At 38.7% G+C, this 16,686-nt stretch overlaps 1 protein-coding gene across 1 annotated transcript in view; it reads right to left on the bottom strand.

Moving 5' to 3' along the window:
- The window catches only part of myom3 (myomesin 3), a 279,260-nt gene that overhangs the window by 137,478 nt on the left and 125,096 nt on the right, over nt 1-16,686 (bottom strand). Inside the window, exon 13 of the mRNA XM_061915173.1 lies at nt 4,556-4,755. Within this exon, the coding sequence (XP_061771157.1) occupies nt 4,556-4,755 (200 nt within the window). The remainder of the gene's footprint in view (nt 1-4,555; nt 4,756-16,686) is intronic.

The following is a 16,686-nucleotide window of genomic DNA, read 5'->3' as shown; positions in this document are numbered from 1 at the left end:
GTCACACACACACGTCAACCAATAAGAATTTGGCGGGGGAGGGTCATGGAAGAAGTGCATTGTGGGTCATGGAATGCTAACTGCTATATGCTATTAAAATGGATCATTTCATCATTTGCGGTAACTTATAAATCTGAGAAGGGCTGAACAAAAATGGCACCGAAAAGGAAATCATGTACTGCAGATCACAAGCTGGACGTAGTGAAATATGCAGCAGAAAACGACAAGAGGAAGCGCCGCATACCTGACTGAATATGATTAAAATCAACAGAAATATTACTGATGCGGTGCTAAAGGCCTACTGAAAGCCACTACTAGCGACCACGCAGTCTGATAGTTTATATATCAATGATGAAATATTAACATTGCAACACATGCCGATACGGCCGCTTTAGTTTACTAAATTACAATTTTAAATTTCCCGCTGAGTTTCTTGTTGAAAACATCGCGGAATGATGACGCGTGTTTGTGACGTCTCGGGTTGGAAGGGAACATATTAGCCCAGCATCACACACGGATAAAAGTCGTCTCTTTTCATCGCATAATTACACAGTAATTTGGACATCTGTGTTGCTGAATCTTTTGCAATTTGTTCAATTAATAATGGAGACGTCAAAGAAGAATGCTGTTGGTGGAAAGCGGTGGATTGCAGCTGCCTTTAGCAACCGAAACACAGCCGGTGTCTCTTTGTTTGTTGTGAAGCTTTAACACAAAGCGGTCAAGCGAACATGTTTCTCTACGTCAACCAGCAAGTTTTTGGATGGGAAAATTGTGATATTCTCAGCTATCGTTGGATATTATTTTATGATTATGGCTGACAGTTTATGAAAACCTAGAAAAGATGGTCTTTTCACAAACAGTAAGGCATGTTCATCAAATGTATAACAAATAAAAGCTTGACGTATCTAACTTGGCATGTAATGAGTTTATATCACATTTGAAGTTGAATTGCTGACAAGAATGGACTTTTTGGAGTTTCACCTGCATTCATCCTGCAAGATTTAAAAGTATATTGTTGAACAGAAAATTAAAAAGCCCCCCAAAATAATCCTAACACATAAATAGGCTCTATTGAAATATTTCACTGTAGTGAATCTTAGGAATATTTAAACATGCACCTTTTTAAAGATACTAAAATGTATTGGGATGCACTTGTCTACATTTCTGGTGTGAATATATTATGTTGGTGTGATATTTTTAAACACAAGTGAACATTAACCTTTGTGTGCGCAGATCGTCCTTAGTTTTTTTTCTTTCTGCTTTTTGAATCCTGTGATGGATTTTTTAGAGGGGGTTGCCCACATATGTGGTCCTCTCCAAGGTTCTCATAGTCCTCATTGTCACCGACGTCCCACTGGGTGTGAGTTTTTCTTGCCCTTATGTGGGCCTACCAAGGATGTCGTAGTGGTTTGTGCAGCCCTTTGAGACACTGGTGATTTAGGGCTATATAAATGAACATTGATTGATTGATTGATTGATATTAAGTCAGCTCTTACCGGAGACTTGAGTGGATTATGCGTTCTCCTGCAGCTCAAAAAGGCAGCTGTGATCTTGGCTCCTGCATTGGCTTCTCTGAGAGAGACACCGCAGCCATCCGACTTTCAGGTATGACTTTACAATCTCACTAAAACAGTATTTAAACAATAAGAAGATAAGGGATCTTCCGGAATTATCCTAGTAAATGTGTCTTATTACATCTGAAATGGTCCTACTGCCGCCGCCTGGAGCCGTCGTTTTTTTTTTTTTTTTGTGCTACACTCTAACTTTCCTCATCCACAAATCTTTCATTCTCGCTCAAATTAATAGGGAAATTGTCGCTTTCTCGGTCCGAATAGCTCTTGCTGCTGGAGGCTCACATTATAAACAATGTTCAGATGTGAGGACATTATAAACAATGTTCAGATGTGAGGAGTCCTCACACCGGTGACGTAACGTGCACATCGTCTGCTACTTCCGGTAAAGGCAAGGCCCTTTTTTTATTAGCGACCAAAAGTTGGGAACTTTATCGTGGATGTTCTCTACTCAATCCTTTCAGCAAAAAAATGGCAATATCGCGAAATGATCAAGTATGACACATAGAATAGACCTGCTATCCCCGTTTAAATAAGAATTTCATTTTAGTAGGCCTTTAATATTATATATATATATTATTATATTATTATTAATTATAATATGAGTGGAAAAGTTGGGCCTTGAGGTCGAAAAGTTTTAGAACCCCTGGTCTAACCCTTTGAAAAGGATTACAAAAACCAAGACATTGCTGTATATGATCTTGTTAAAGGGGAACATTATCACCAGACCTATGTAAGCGTCAATATATACCTTGATGTTGTATTTTTTTTGTATGTATTTTTTTGTATGTAGTTTTTGTATGTATGTATTTTTTTAACCAATTTCCGAATTCTAAATGGGTGAATTTTGGCAAATTTAACGCCTTTCTGTTTATCGGTCTTGTAGCGATGACGTCAGAACGTGACGTCACCGAGGTAATAAAGACGCCATTTTTTCAAACACATTACAAACACCGGGTCTCAGCTCTGTTATTTTCCGTTGTTTCGACTATTTTTTGGAACCTTGGAGACATCATGCCTCGTCGGTGTGTTGTCGGAGGGTGTAACAACACTAACAGGGAGGGATTCAAGTTGCACCACTGGCAAGAAATCTGCCACCAGACCCCCATTGAATGTACCAAAGTGTCTACACATTTTACCGGCGATGCTAAGACAGACATGGCACAGAGATGTATGGATAACCTGCAGATGCATTTGTAACTATAAAGTCAACAAAATCACAATGGTGAGTTTTGTTGATGTTATTGACTTATGTGCTAATCAGACATATTTGGTCGCAGCATGACTGCCAGCTAATCGATGCTAACATGCTACGCTAATCAATGCTAACATGCTATTTACGCCAGCTGTATGTACATTTGAAACTAGATACCCACATTTAATGCGAAACAAACACTTACCAATCGACGGATTTAAGTTGCTCCAGTGTCACAAGATGCGAAAGTCCTGATCGTTTGGTCCGCACATTTTACCGGCGATGCTAATAAGGCAGCCATGCTATGGGCCACTTCATTAAGTACACCCACGCTATGGCCGAATAGCGTCAATAGCTATTCGCTCAATAGCTTCAGTTTCTTCTTCAATTTCGTTTTTGCTATCTGCCTCCATACTCCGACCATCTGTTTCAATACATGCGTAATCTGTTGAATCGCTTAAAGAGGAACATTATCACCAAACCTATGTAAGCGTCAATATATACCTTGATGTTGCAGAAAAAAGACCATGTATTTTTTTAACCGATTTCCGACCTCTAAATGGGTGAATTTTGGCGAATTAAACGCCTTTCTGTTTATCGGTCTCGTAGCGATGACGTCAGAACATGACGTCACCGAGGTAACACCCGCCATTTTCATTTTCAACACATTACAAACACCGGGACTCAGCTCTGTTATTTTCCGTTTTTTCGACTATTTTCTGGAACTTTGGAGACATCATGCCTCGTCGGTGTGTTGTCGGAGGGTGTAACAACACTAACAGGGAGGGATTCAAGTTGCACCGAAGATGCGAAAGTGTCTGCCGCCAGACCCCCATTTAATTTGCCAGATTTCTGCACATTTTACCGGCGATGGTAAGCCAGACATGGCACAGAGATGTATGGATAACCTGGAGATGCATTTGTAACGATTAAGTCAACTAAATCACAAAGGTGAGTTTTGTTGATGTTGTTGACTTATGTGCTAATCAGACATATTTGGTCGCAGCATGACTGCCAGCTAATCGATGCTAACATGCTACGCTAATCGATGCTAACATGCTATTTACGCCAGCTGTGTGTACATTTGAAACTAGATACCCACATTTAATGCGAAACAAACACTTACCAATCGACGGATTTAAGTTGCTCCAGTGTCACAAGATGCGAAAGTCCTGATCGTTTGGTCCGCACATTTTACCGGCGATGCTAATAAGGCAGCCATGCTATGGGCCACTTCATTAGGTACACCCACGCTATGGCCGAATAGTGTTAATAGCTTCAGTTTCTTCTTCAATTTCGTTTTCGCTATCTGCCTCCATACTCCGACCATCTGTTTCAATACATGCGTAATCTGTTGAATCGCTTAAACCGCTGAAATCCGAGTCTGAATCCGAGCTAATGTCGCTATATCTTGCTGTGGTAACCGCCATGTTGTTTGTATTGGCAGCCCTGTATGACGTCACAGGGAAATGGACAGTCGCATCGCAAATAGGGAAAATCAAGAACTTTAAAGCGTTTTTTTAGGGATATTCCGGGAGATGTAAACTTTTGAAAAAAACTTGGAAAAATAAAACAAGCCACTGGGAACTGATTTCTATTGTTTTTAACCCTTCTGAAATTGTGATAATGTTCCCCTTTAAGTTTCCTAAGGGAAATAAAACATTTCAAATGTGGGTCTCAAGCAGAAAAAATGAGCAAACATGCTCAACTAAGTTAACAGTCACAAGTGTTTAAATTATGACATAGACATACTCCGTACTATAAATACTTAATGTCAGAACTGTTTTACCTGTAGTCCGGGTATGTTCCAGGGGGTCCTCAGTGACAACAGGGTCAGTAGCCTTAGAGGGGCGGCCCTCACCGGCCCGGTTGACAGCCCGGACTCTGAACTGATACCTTGCTCCTTCTTTTAGCCCAAACACCGGATAATGGCACATTTTCTGAAGATGCTCGTTACATCGCACCCACTGGCCTAGACTGAGGTCACATCTAAAAAAAAAAAAAGAAATAAAAAAACAGAAGAGTGGTGAGAACACTTTCACATGTGGACAGATCGAAGCCTCCAGGAGCTTTACTTTGCAAAGTATGCCAGGCTGCACCACACATCTGAGGCAGTAAAGACCCCATTAAGACCCATAATAACCTCCAGTGTGCCTCCAAAATGCATTAAAAACGTATTTTCCAAAGATAAATGTGGGGGACCCAGATAAGAAAACTTCCACAACAATCTGTTGCCGCATTGTGGCAAACAAAGAGGGATGAGAGGAGTTAGCAAACGATAACGCTGTTGCTAGGGAACTGGCTGCCGTACAGTAGAATGTTGTCTTTCCTCACACACCGGCAATGTCACAAAACTCAAAGACATATGCAAGAATACGAATACAAACCCCGTTTCCATATGAGTTGGGAAATTGTGTTAGATGTAACTATAAACAGAATTCAATGATTTGCGAATCATTTTCAACCCATATTCAGTTGAATATGCTACAAAGACAACATTTTTGATGTTCAAACTGATAAACCTTTTTTTTTTTTTTGCAAATAATCATTAACTTTAGAATTTGATGCCAGCAACACGTGACAAAGAAGTTGGGAAAGGTGGCAATAAATACTGATTAAGTTAAGGAATGCTCATTAAACACATCCCACAGGTGTGCAAGCTAATTGGGAACAGGTGGGTGCCATGATTGGCTATAAAAAGCAGCTTCCATGAAATGCTAAGTAATTCACAAACAAGGATGGGGTGAGGGTCACCAATTTGTAAGCAAATTGTCGAACAGTTTTAGAACAACAGTTCTGAACGAGCTATTAAAAAGAATTTAGGGATTTTACCATCGACGGTCCGTATAATCATCAAAAAGTTCAGAGAATCTGGAGAAATCACTGCACGTAAGCGATGATATTAGAGACCTTTGATCCCTCAGGCGGTACTGCATCAAAAACCGACATCAGTGTGTAAAGGATATCACCACACGGGCTCAGGAACACTTCATAAAACCACTATCGGTAACTAGAGTTGGTCGCTACATCTGTAAGTGCAGGTTAAAACTCTACTATGCAAAGCCAAACCCATTTATCAACAATATCCTGAAACGCAGCCGGCTTGGTTGGGCCCGAGCTCACCTAAAATGGACTGATGCAAAGTGGAAAAGTGTCCTGTGGTCTGACGAGTCCACATTTCAAATTATATTTGGAAACAGAGGACGTGGTGTCCTCCAGAACAAAGAGGAAGACAACCCCTCGGATTGTTATAGGTGCAAAGTTCAAAAGCCAGCATCTGTGATGGTATGGGGGTGTATTAGTGCCCAAGGCATGGGTAACTTACACATCTGTGAAGGCACCATTAATGCTAAACGGTCCATACAGGTTTTGGTGCAACATATGTTGTCATCCACGCAACGTTATCATGGATGCCCCTGCTTTTTTCAGCAAGACAAGTGTTACAACAGTGTGGCTTCATAAAAAAAGAGTGCGGGTACTTTCCTGGCCCGCCTGCAGTCCAGACCTGTCTCCCATGGAAAATGTGTGGCGCATTATGAAGCGTAAAATAGGACAACGGAGACCCTGGACTGTTGATCGACTGAAGCTCTACATAAAACAAGAATGGGAAAGAATTCCACTTTCAAAGCTTCAACAATTAGTTTCCTCAGTTCCCAAACATTTATTGAGTGTTGTTAAAAGAAAAGGTGATGTAACACAGTGCTGAACATGCCCTTTCCCAACTACTTTGGCACCTGTTGCAGCCATGAAATTCTAGGTTAATTAGTATTTGCAAAAAAATAAGTAAAGTTTATGAGTTTGAACATCAAATATGTTGTCTTTGTAGCATATTCAACTGAATATGGGTTGAAAAGGATTTGCAAATCATTGTATTCCGTTTATATTTACATCTAACACAATTTCCCAACTCATATGGAACAAACACGCACATATTTAAGAAAAAGACAAATGAGTAGAGCATGATTAATTGTTGCACTGTGAGTCCTGCCTTTCAACAGGAGTCTGATTCCAGGATGTAGAAGGCTGGTAATTATCAGGCCGACCATTCATCACACCTGCATGCTGACATCCTCAATTTCAGCCATTTACACTGATAATCAATTAACTATTTACGCAGCGAGCGGGTCGCAATGACGTCCTGCCTTTGAATATTTCTTTTGTAAACTTGTGGAAATCACTGGAACTACAAATTTGAGTTAGAGTGATATGTTGTATGTAAAAATATTTACAAATGCAAAATGTTTTACAGCAAAAGCTGTACTGCTTTAGAAATGTTTTAAAAATGTTGATGGAATGCAAAAATCATTTATATCTCGACAAATGTAGGAGTATAGCGTATTTTCCAGACCATAGGATGCACCGGATTACCGTATTTCCTTGAATTGCTGCCGGGTATAGAGTATGTGCCTGCCTAGAATTACTGCCAGGCCAAACTCGTTTCGCCAAATAATTAGCATATGCCTAGAATTTCCACCGGGTAAAACTCGTCATGTCACGAGTGACACTTCACCTGTCATCATTTTCAAAATGGAGGAGGCTGATTTCAATCATTTGAAATCGCATAAAGGGAAGATGATTAAGAGCTATTCAGTAGGATTTAAGGTCCAAACTATTGAATATGCTAAATAGAACAGTAAACAGCTATGTTTTATTAATATACCGTAGCTGCGGGTGTCAAATATGAGTCATTAAATGACTCCCGCCTCCTGGTGGTAGAGGGCGCTAGTGATCCTTCTTGCGACTACTCGGCTGCAGAAGAAGTGACAACAAGCAGCAAGAGTGAGCAGCGATCATTTATTTTTTCCTCTCGCTTGGACTTTTAACATGGAGGATTACATATCTAAAATAAAACAGTTTTCTAAACTGGACTTTCAATCGAAGCAGGAGGTAATAAAGAAAGATCTCCATCGAAACAGAGAGACTTTTAAAATTGAAGAAAGATAAAGAAGACTTCTATAAACGAGTTATCGATGCTTTTGATCAGAAGGATCTGGCACTGACTTCATTTATAAGTAAAGGTAAGACCATAATAAAGTTTTTTTGTTTTTATTAAATGTGCTTTTCATGATGGTATCCTTACATCACACTCAAATTTTTAAGCACAGGCCTAAATTTACCGCATGCCTTTGGTAAGCGCCGGAGTGAGAAGAGGTTTTAAATCAATTAGAACCCCTGCGGCAATTCAAGGAAATACGGTATTTTCCGGACCATAGGGTGGACCGGACTATAAGGTGCACTGCTGATGAGCAGGCCTATTCAGGTCTATTTTCATACAAAAGGCGCTTTTAAGGGGTCATATTATTTTTCGTCTGTGTGAGTGTCTGTGTGAATATTGTTACCCTACAGTGACATTCTTTTTGTATTGTTTAAATTTAAGAAAACTAAGAATGAACGCATGTGGAGTTATGTAAAAAATGGTGAAATAACTAAAAATCATGTTTTATATTCTAGTTTCGTCAAAATAGCCACCTTTTACTCTGATTACTGCTTTGCACACTCTTGGCATCCTCTCCATGAGCTTCAAAATGAGGTAGTCACCTGAAATGGTTTTCACTTCTCAGGTGTCATATTTTCGATGCCTTCCTATCTACAATGTAAATAGTCATGCAAAAAAAGAAAACGCATTGAATGAGAAGGTGTGTCCCAAATTTTGGCCTGTACTGTACATACATACATACATGCATACAATACATACGATACATGCATATACACAGTACATACATACATACATACATACATACATACAATACATACATGTATACTGTACATACATACATACATACATACATACAATACATGCATATATACTGTACATACATACATACATACATACAAACAATACATACAATACATGCATATATACTGTACATACATACATACATGCATATATACTGTACATACATACATACATATATATATATATATATACAATATATGCATGTATACTGTACATACATACATACATACATACATATAATACATACGATACATACATGTATACTGTACATACATACATATGATACATGCATATATACTGTACATACATACATACATACATACAATGCATGCATGTATACTGTACATACATATAATACATACGATACATACATGTATACTGTACGTACATACATATGATATATGCATATATACTGTACATACATACATACAATACATGCATGTATACTGTACATACATACATACATACATACATATAATAAATATGATACATGCATATATACTGTACATACATGCATGTATACTGTACATACATACATACATATAATACATACGATACATACATGTATACTGTACATACATACATATGATACATGCATACATACTGTACATACATACATACAATACATGCATACATACTGTACATACATACATACAATACATGCATGTATACTGTACATACATACATACATACAATACATGCATGTATACTGTACATACATACATACATATAATACATACGATACATACATGTATACTGTACGTACATACATACAATACATGCATATATACTGTACATACATACAATACATGCATGTATACTGTACATACATACATACAAACAATACATTCAATACATGCATATACTGTACATACATACATACATACATACATACATACATACATACATACAGTACTTACATACATACATATACATATAATACATACGATACATGCATGTATACTCGAAATACATACATACAATACATATGATACATGCATATATACTGTACATACATACATACATACATACAAACAATACATGCATATACACAGTACATACATACATACCATATATGCATATATACAGTACTTACATACATACATATACATATAATACATACGATACATGCATGTATACTGTACATACATACATACATACATATAATACATATGATACATGCATGTATACTGTACATACATACATACATATAATACATACGATACATACATGTATACTGTACGTACATACATACAATACATGCATATATACTGTACATACATACAATACATGCATGTATACTGTACATACATACATACAAACAATACATTCAATACATGCATATACTGTACATACATACATACATACATACATACAGTACTTACATACATACATATACATATAATACATACGATACATGCATGTATACTCGAAATACATACATACAATACATATGATACATGCATATATACTGTACATACATACATACATACATACAAACAATACATGCATATACACAGTACATACATACATACCATATATGCATATATACAGTACTTACATACATACATATACATATAATACATACGATACATGCATGTATACTGTACATACATACATACATACATACATACATATAATACATATGATACATGCATGTATACTGTACATACATACATATACTACATATGATACATGCATATATACTGTACATACATACATACAAACAATACATACGATACATGCATATACACAGTACATACATACATACATATAATACATATGATGCATGCATATATACTGTACATACATACATACAAACAATACATACGATACATGCATATACACAGTACATACATACATACATATAATACATATGATGCATGCATATATACTGTACATACATACATACATACAAACAATACATACGATACATGCATATACACAGTACATACATACAATACATGCATATATACTGTACATACATACATTTTCCTTTGAGAAAAATGATAACAGGATTGATGATATGTGGGTGTACTTACTTTTGTGCGACATGATACATTGTACGACAAGTAAAGGTGGGAGAAATAATACATTTTTAGATGCATCGCAATTCGGAGTGATTGATTGATTGATTGATTGAGACTTTTATTATTAGATAGCACAGTTCAGTACATATTCCGTACAATTGACCACTAAATGGTAACACCCGAATAAGTTGTTCAACCTATTTAAGTCGGGGTCCACGTAAATCAATTCAGGGTATTGATTCGACACGGACGATTTTAAAATCTATTAGTAAACGTTAAAAATTGATAATCGATGTATTAATTATAACTAAAGTAATGCAGACAGTTCTCCAATGTGGCTGACTGCAGCGAGCCACCTCACCATGAGATTCGACCGGCTGCTTTATCATAAGGCTCTTATGTTCCAGTTTTGCTCTCATTTGCATTCATGTAATAAATGTGGGGGTTAATTTAAATATTTTTTATTAAAAATGCACTGGTTTTTTTTTAGAGTTGCAAGTGATAAACACTTAGTTATTGAAATGAAAAGAAATGTAAAACTGCATCAATGCACATGAATTAAAGACGCATCAATATTAGATTTTTAATCAAATATTAGCTCCTGAATCGTAATCGTCAACAAACCGCGAGGTGTTGTCCACCCCAAGATGCAAATGGACCAGATCGGGCAGGAATAGCAGGTAAGAGCTTGGTTTAATATGCAAAAAAATAACACTGTTACAAAACAGACAAAATGAACAAAAGAAAAGCGCGTGCCGAACGCACGGTAAGCTAAAGCTAAACTAGCAGGGAGTCAAGAGTCCGAAAGGTAGCTTGCCGAGCGCACAGGAAGCTAAAGTAAAACTTAGCACAAGAACTAGACATTGGAAGGTACCTACGTGAAAGTTGCTTACCGCCAACAAAGGATCAAGGATGAACTGAGGTTGAAGGCAGGCTTAAATACTGGCAGTAATCAAGAATAGCAGGTGTGCGTCAACAGCGAGTAGCAGGTGGAACTAATATGAAACCATGGTAACCAGATAAATCAGGAAGAAAAAAACTCGGAACAGGAAGAGTCCAACAATAATCAAAAAACACAAAAGGACCCAAAAACCAAAATAACATATGATCCGGGCGGCGGATCATAAACTATTCATTTTTCCATAGACAATTTTGCCACAAAACAATTATTTCCATTGACAAATTTGCCACAAACCATTAATTTTTCCATTAACAAATTTGCCATAAACCATTTGTCTTTTTAAATGACACATTTTCCACAAACCATTCATTTTCCCAAACACAAAATTGCCACAAACCATTAGTTATTTCCATAGAGAAATTTGCCACAATCCATTAATTTTTCATAGACAATTTTGCCACAAAACATTAATTATTTCTGTGGCGAGGCGCAGCCGGCGAACGAGCAGCGGGGCAGGGCACGCTGGAGCCCGGCCCAAGATGGCGGCAAGGAGGCGGAGAATGCGGCTGAGCGTAGAGGCGAGTCGTGCCGGGAGCAACGCCATAGTCAAGTGCAGGTGTGTGGATCGCGCACCGGTACACAATTAACTTATCTCCTCACGATGTTTAAAAGGGGAGGAGGAGGAGAGATCGGGGCCGACAGAGGTGGAGAGCACGCAGCGGATGAGACGGAGAGCAAAACGGCAACGTTGACGACGGGGCGGCTGAAAAGCGACCGAGGAGCAAGCAGGGAGGAAGGAGCTGAAAAGAGGCCCGACGGGAATTGAAATTTATTGAAAGAATAAACAAGAGTCAAACCTGCGCAAGCAACATGTCCTTCCTTGATGCTCCTGGGAACCCGCACGGCAGCAAGCAACTATCACAATTTCCATTGACAAATTTTCCACAAACCTTTCATTTTTACATAGACAAATTTGCCACAAACCATTCATGTTTTCATAGACCGACTCCTCGGTTTTAAAGACACAAGAACAGAACTCAACATGTACTAATCTCACCTCTCAATGTTGTAACCTTCCACGGGCGACATTCCATCGGCGCTGGGCGGCTGCCAGGTGAGGAAGACGTAATCCTTGTTTACGTCGCATACCTGGACCAAGAGGGGAGACCCAGGACCTCCGACCACAGTGCACGGAGCGTCTGAGAATGGAGTCATCGCCAGTAAAATATGGTGAAACTTCCATTAAGACAATATCAGTTTTGCAATGCAGTGACAGCATATATAAACAGTACATATGCCGTATTTTTCAAATTATAAGTCGCTCCGGAGTATACGTCAAACTGGCCGAAAATGCATTATAAAGAAGGAAAAAAAAACATATATACGTCACACTGGAGTATAAGTCGCATTTTTGGGGTAAATTTATTTGATAAAATCCAACACCAAGAATAGACATTTGAAAGGCAATTTAAAATAAAGAATAGTGAACAACAGGCTGAATAAGTGTACGTTATATGAGGCATAAATAACCAACTGAGAAGGTGCCTGCTATGTTAACCTAACATATAGTAAGAGTCATTCAAATAACTACAAACCCTGTTTCCATATGAGTTGGGAAATTGTGTTGGATGTAAATATAAACGGAATATAATGATTTGCAAATCCTTTTCAACCCATATTCTGTTGAATATGCTACAAAGACAACATTTTTAATGTTCAAACTGATAAACATTTTTTTTTTTTTCGGGCAAATAATCATTAACTTTTGAATTTGATGCCAGCAACACGTGACAAAGAAGTTGGGAAAGGTGGCAATAAATACTGATTAAGTTGAGGAATGCTCATCAAACACTTATTTGGAACATCCCACAGGTGTGCAGGCTACTTGGGAACAGGTGGGTACCATGATTGGGTATAAAAGCAGCTTCCATGAAATGCTAAGTAATTCGCAAACAAGGATGGGGTGAGGGTCACCAATTTGTAAGCAAATTGTCAAACAGTTTTAGAACAACATTTCTCAACGAGCTATTGCAAGGAATTTAGGGATTTTACCATCTACGGTCCGTAAAATCATCAAAAAGTTCAGAGAATCTGGAGAAATCACTGCACGTAAGCGATGATATTACGGACCTCTGATCCCTCAGGCGGTACTGCATCAAAAACAGACATCAGTGTGTAAAAGATATCACCACATGGGCTAGGGAACACTTCATAAAACCACTGTCAGTAACTACAGTTGGTCGCTACATCTGTAAGTGCAAGTTAAAACTATGCAAAGCAAAACCCGTTTTTCAACAACACCCAGAAACGCCGCTGGCTTTGCTGGGCCCGAGCTTATCTAAGATGGACTGATTCAAAGTGGAAAAGTGTTCTGTGGTCTGACAAGTCCACATTTCAAATTATATTTGGAAACTGTGGACGTGGTGTCCTCCGGAACAAGAAGGAAAATAACCATCCGGATTGTTCTAGGCGCAAAGTTCAAAAGCCAGCATCTGTGATGGTATGGGGGTGTATTAGTGCCCAAGGCATGGGTAACTTACACATCTGTGAAGGCACCATTAATGCTGAATGGTCCACACAGATTTTGGAGCAACATATGTTGTCATCCAAGCAACGTTATCATGGACGCCCCTGCTTATTTCAGCAAGACAAGTGTTACATAGCGTGGCTTCGTAAAAAAAAAAAGAGTGCGGGTACTTTCCTGGCCCACCTGCAGTCCAGACCTGTCTCCCATGGAAAATGTGTGGCGCATTATGAAGCGTAAAATACGATAGCGGAGAACCCGGACTGTTGAACGACTGAAGCTCTACATAAAACAAGAATGGGAAAGAATTCCACTTTCAAAGCTTCAACAATTAGTTTCCTCAGTTCCCAAACATTTATTGAGTGTTGTTAAAAGAAAAGGTGATGTAACACTGTGGCGAACATGCCCTTTCCCAACTACTTTGGCACGTGTTGCAGCCATGAAATTCTAAGTTAATTATTATTTGCAATAAAAAATAATGTTTATGAGTTTGAACATCAAATATCTTGTCTTTGTAGTACATTGAATTGAATATGGGTTGAAAAGAATTTGCAAATTATTGTATTATGTTTATTTTTACATCCAACACAATTTCCCAACTCGGGTTTGTTTAATAACACAGCATTTAGACAAGAGATGACAACAAAGACGAGAAGTACTGCAAAGCCCATTGAAGTGATGCAATCTGACATGCTTCACCACTTTGTCCTGAGGCCTGCAAAGCTAGTTTTTTCCCCCCTCCAATAAAAACTCCAACACATCTTCCTAAATTTGCATCCTCGCCCTCAAAATCCTCTCTTTCCTCGGGCTCTAATGTTTGTTTTTGGTCTCTGGAACCTGCTATTTGTGATGCAAATGCCGCCGCTGAATGGAGGGCACTCTCGTTCAGATTGACTAATTACTACCTCCAGCTCTCGCCAAGAACAATATCTCTGCGACGAGGGAGACGGGCCCAGGCGCATTTTCAAGGTTTGCGGCACCGTCGGGGAGTCGCTCCTCGTCTTTGTCACCCATCGGTAACATCGTCAAAAGGCAACAGATGAAAAGAGTCCTGGTTGCTGTTAGGACTCGGCGCTGTATAAATAGACTGGATTATCCGCATGAGGCAATTGTTGGGGAGGGGAAGGGTGTTAAAAATACATACATAGTTTCACTAAAGAAATTTAACAAGCCCTCCGCTGTAGTGCTGCCTGATTGATGGTGCAATTTCCTCATTTGAACGAGTGTGCCGGCAGGAAATTAAAGCGAAGAAGCCGGAGTATTCACGGAAAAAAACTCACTTTTCCGAGTGCAATCAAAACAATATTTGCAGCAGACGTGCATGGGAACGGTGATTCTGTACACACGGCCTGATATTTTGCGATGCAAAACACATTTTTTAGTGAGGTGATGGGACGTGACAGCTGTTTGGCCTGCTCGGAGACAGCGGGGAAGCACATGCAATATGGCCACCTGCACCTTTATGGCAGCTGTACCGACACATTTTGTCAACAAACTGACACGTGCAGTAATTTACTTGATAAATACTAAAAGAAAACTTTGAACATTTTTTCTTGGAATTGTATTGTTTCCATGACTTCCAGTGCACATCTGACTACCGTATTTCCTTGAATTGCGCTAATTAATTTTGAACCACTCCGGCACTCACCAAAGGCATGCAGTAAAAATTTGAGTTTGATGTAAGGATACCATCATGAAAAGCACATTTAATCACAAAAACGTTATTACGGTCTTACCTTTACTTATAAAAGAAGTCCATGCGCAGCTCCTTCTGATCAAAAGCATCGATAACTTGTTTATAGAAGTCTTCCTTATCTTACTTCAGTTTTAAAACTCTCTCTGTCTCGATGGAGATCTTCCTTTATTACAGTGGGGCAAAAAAGTATTTAGTCAGCCACCGATTGTGCAAGTTCTCCCACTTAAAATGATGACAGAGGTCTGTAATTTTCATCATAGGTACACTTCAACTGTGAGAGACATAATGTGGGAAAAAAAAATCCAGGAATTTATTTGTAAATTATGGTAGAAAATAAGTATTTGGTCAACCATTCAAAGCTCTCACTGATGGAAGGAGGTTCTCGCTTAAAATGTCACGATACATGGCCCCATTCATTCTTTCCTTAACACGGATCAATCGTCCTGTCCCCTTACCAGAAAAACAGCCCCAAAGCATGATGTTTCCACCCCCATGCTTCACAGTAGGTTTGGTGTTCTTGGGATGCAACTCAGTATTCTTCTTCCTCCAAACACGACGAGTTGAGTTTATACCAAAATGGATACATGGATGATACAGCAGAGGATTGGGAGAATGTCATGTGGTCAGATGAAAGCAAAATAGAACTTTTTGGTATAAACTCAACTCGTCGTGTTTGGAGGAAGAAGAATAGTGAGTTGCATCCCAAGAACACCACACCTACTGTGAAGCATGGGCGTGGAAACATCATGCTTTGGGGCTGTTTTTCTGCTAAAGGGACAGGACGATTGATCCGTGTTAAGGAAAGAATGAATGGGGCCATGTATCGTGAGATTTTGAGCCAAAACCTCCTTCCATCAGTGAGAGCTTTAAATGGTTGACCAAATACTTATTTTCCACCATAATTTACAAATAAATTATTCAAAATTCCTACAATGTGAATTCCTGGATTTTTTTCCCACATGCTGTCTCTCACAGTTGAAGTGTACCTATGATGAAAATTACAGAGCTCTGTCATCATTTTAAGTGGGAGAA

The sequence above is a fragment of the Nerophis ophidion genome, linkage group LG11 (assembly GCF_033978795.1).
Source record: "Nerophis ophidion isolate RoL-2023_Sa linkage group LG11, RoL_Noph_v1.0, whole genome shotgun sequence".
In the NCBI taxonomy this organism is placed as follows: domain Eukaryota; kingdom Metazoa; phylum Chordata; class Actinopteri; order Syngnathiformes; family Syngnathidae; genus Nerophis; species Nerophis ophidion.
The sequence above is the reverse complement of the archived record's forward strand: the minus strand, read 5'-3'. Positions and strand labels throughout refer to the sequence as shown.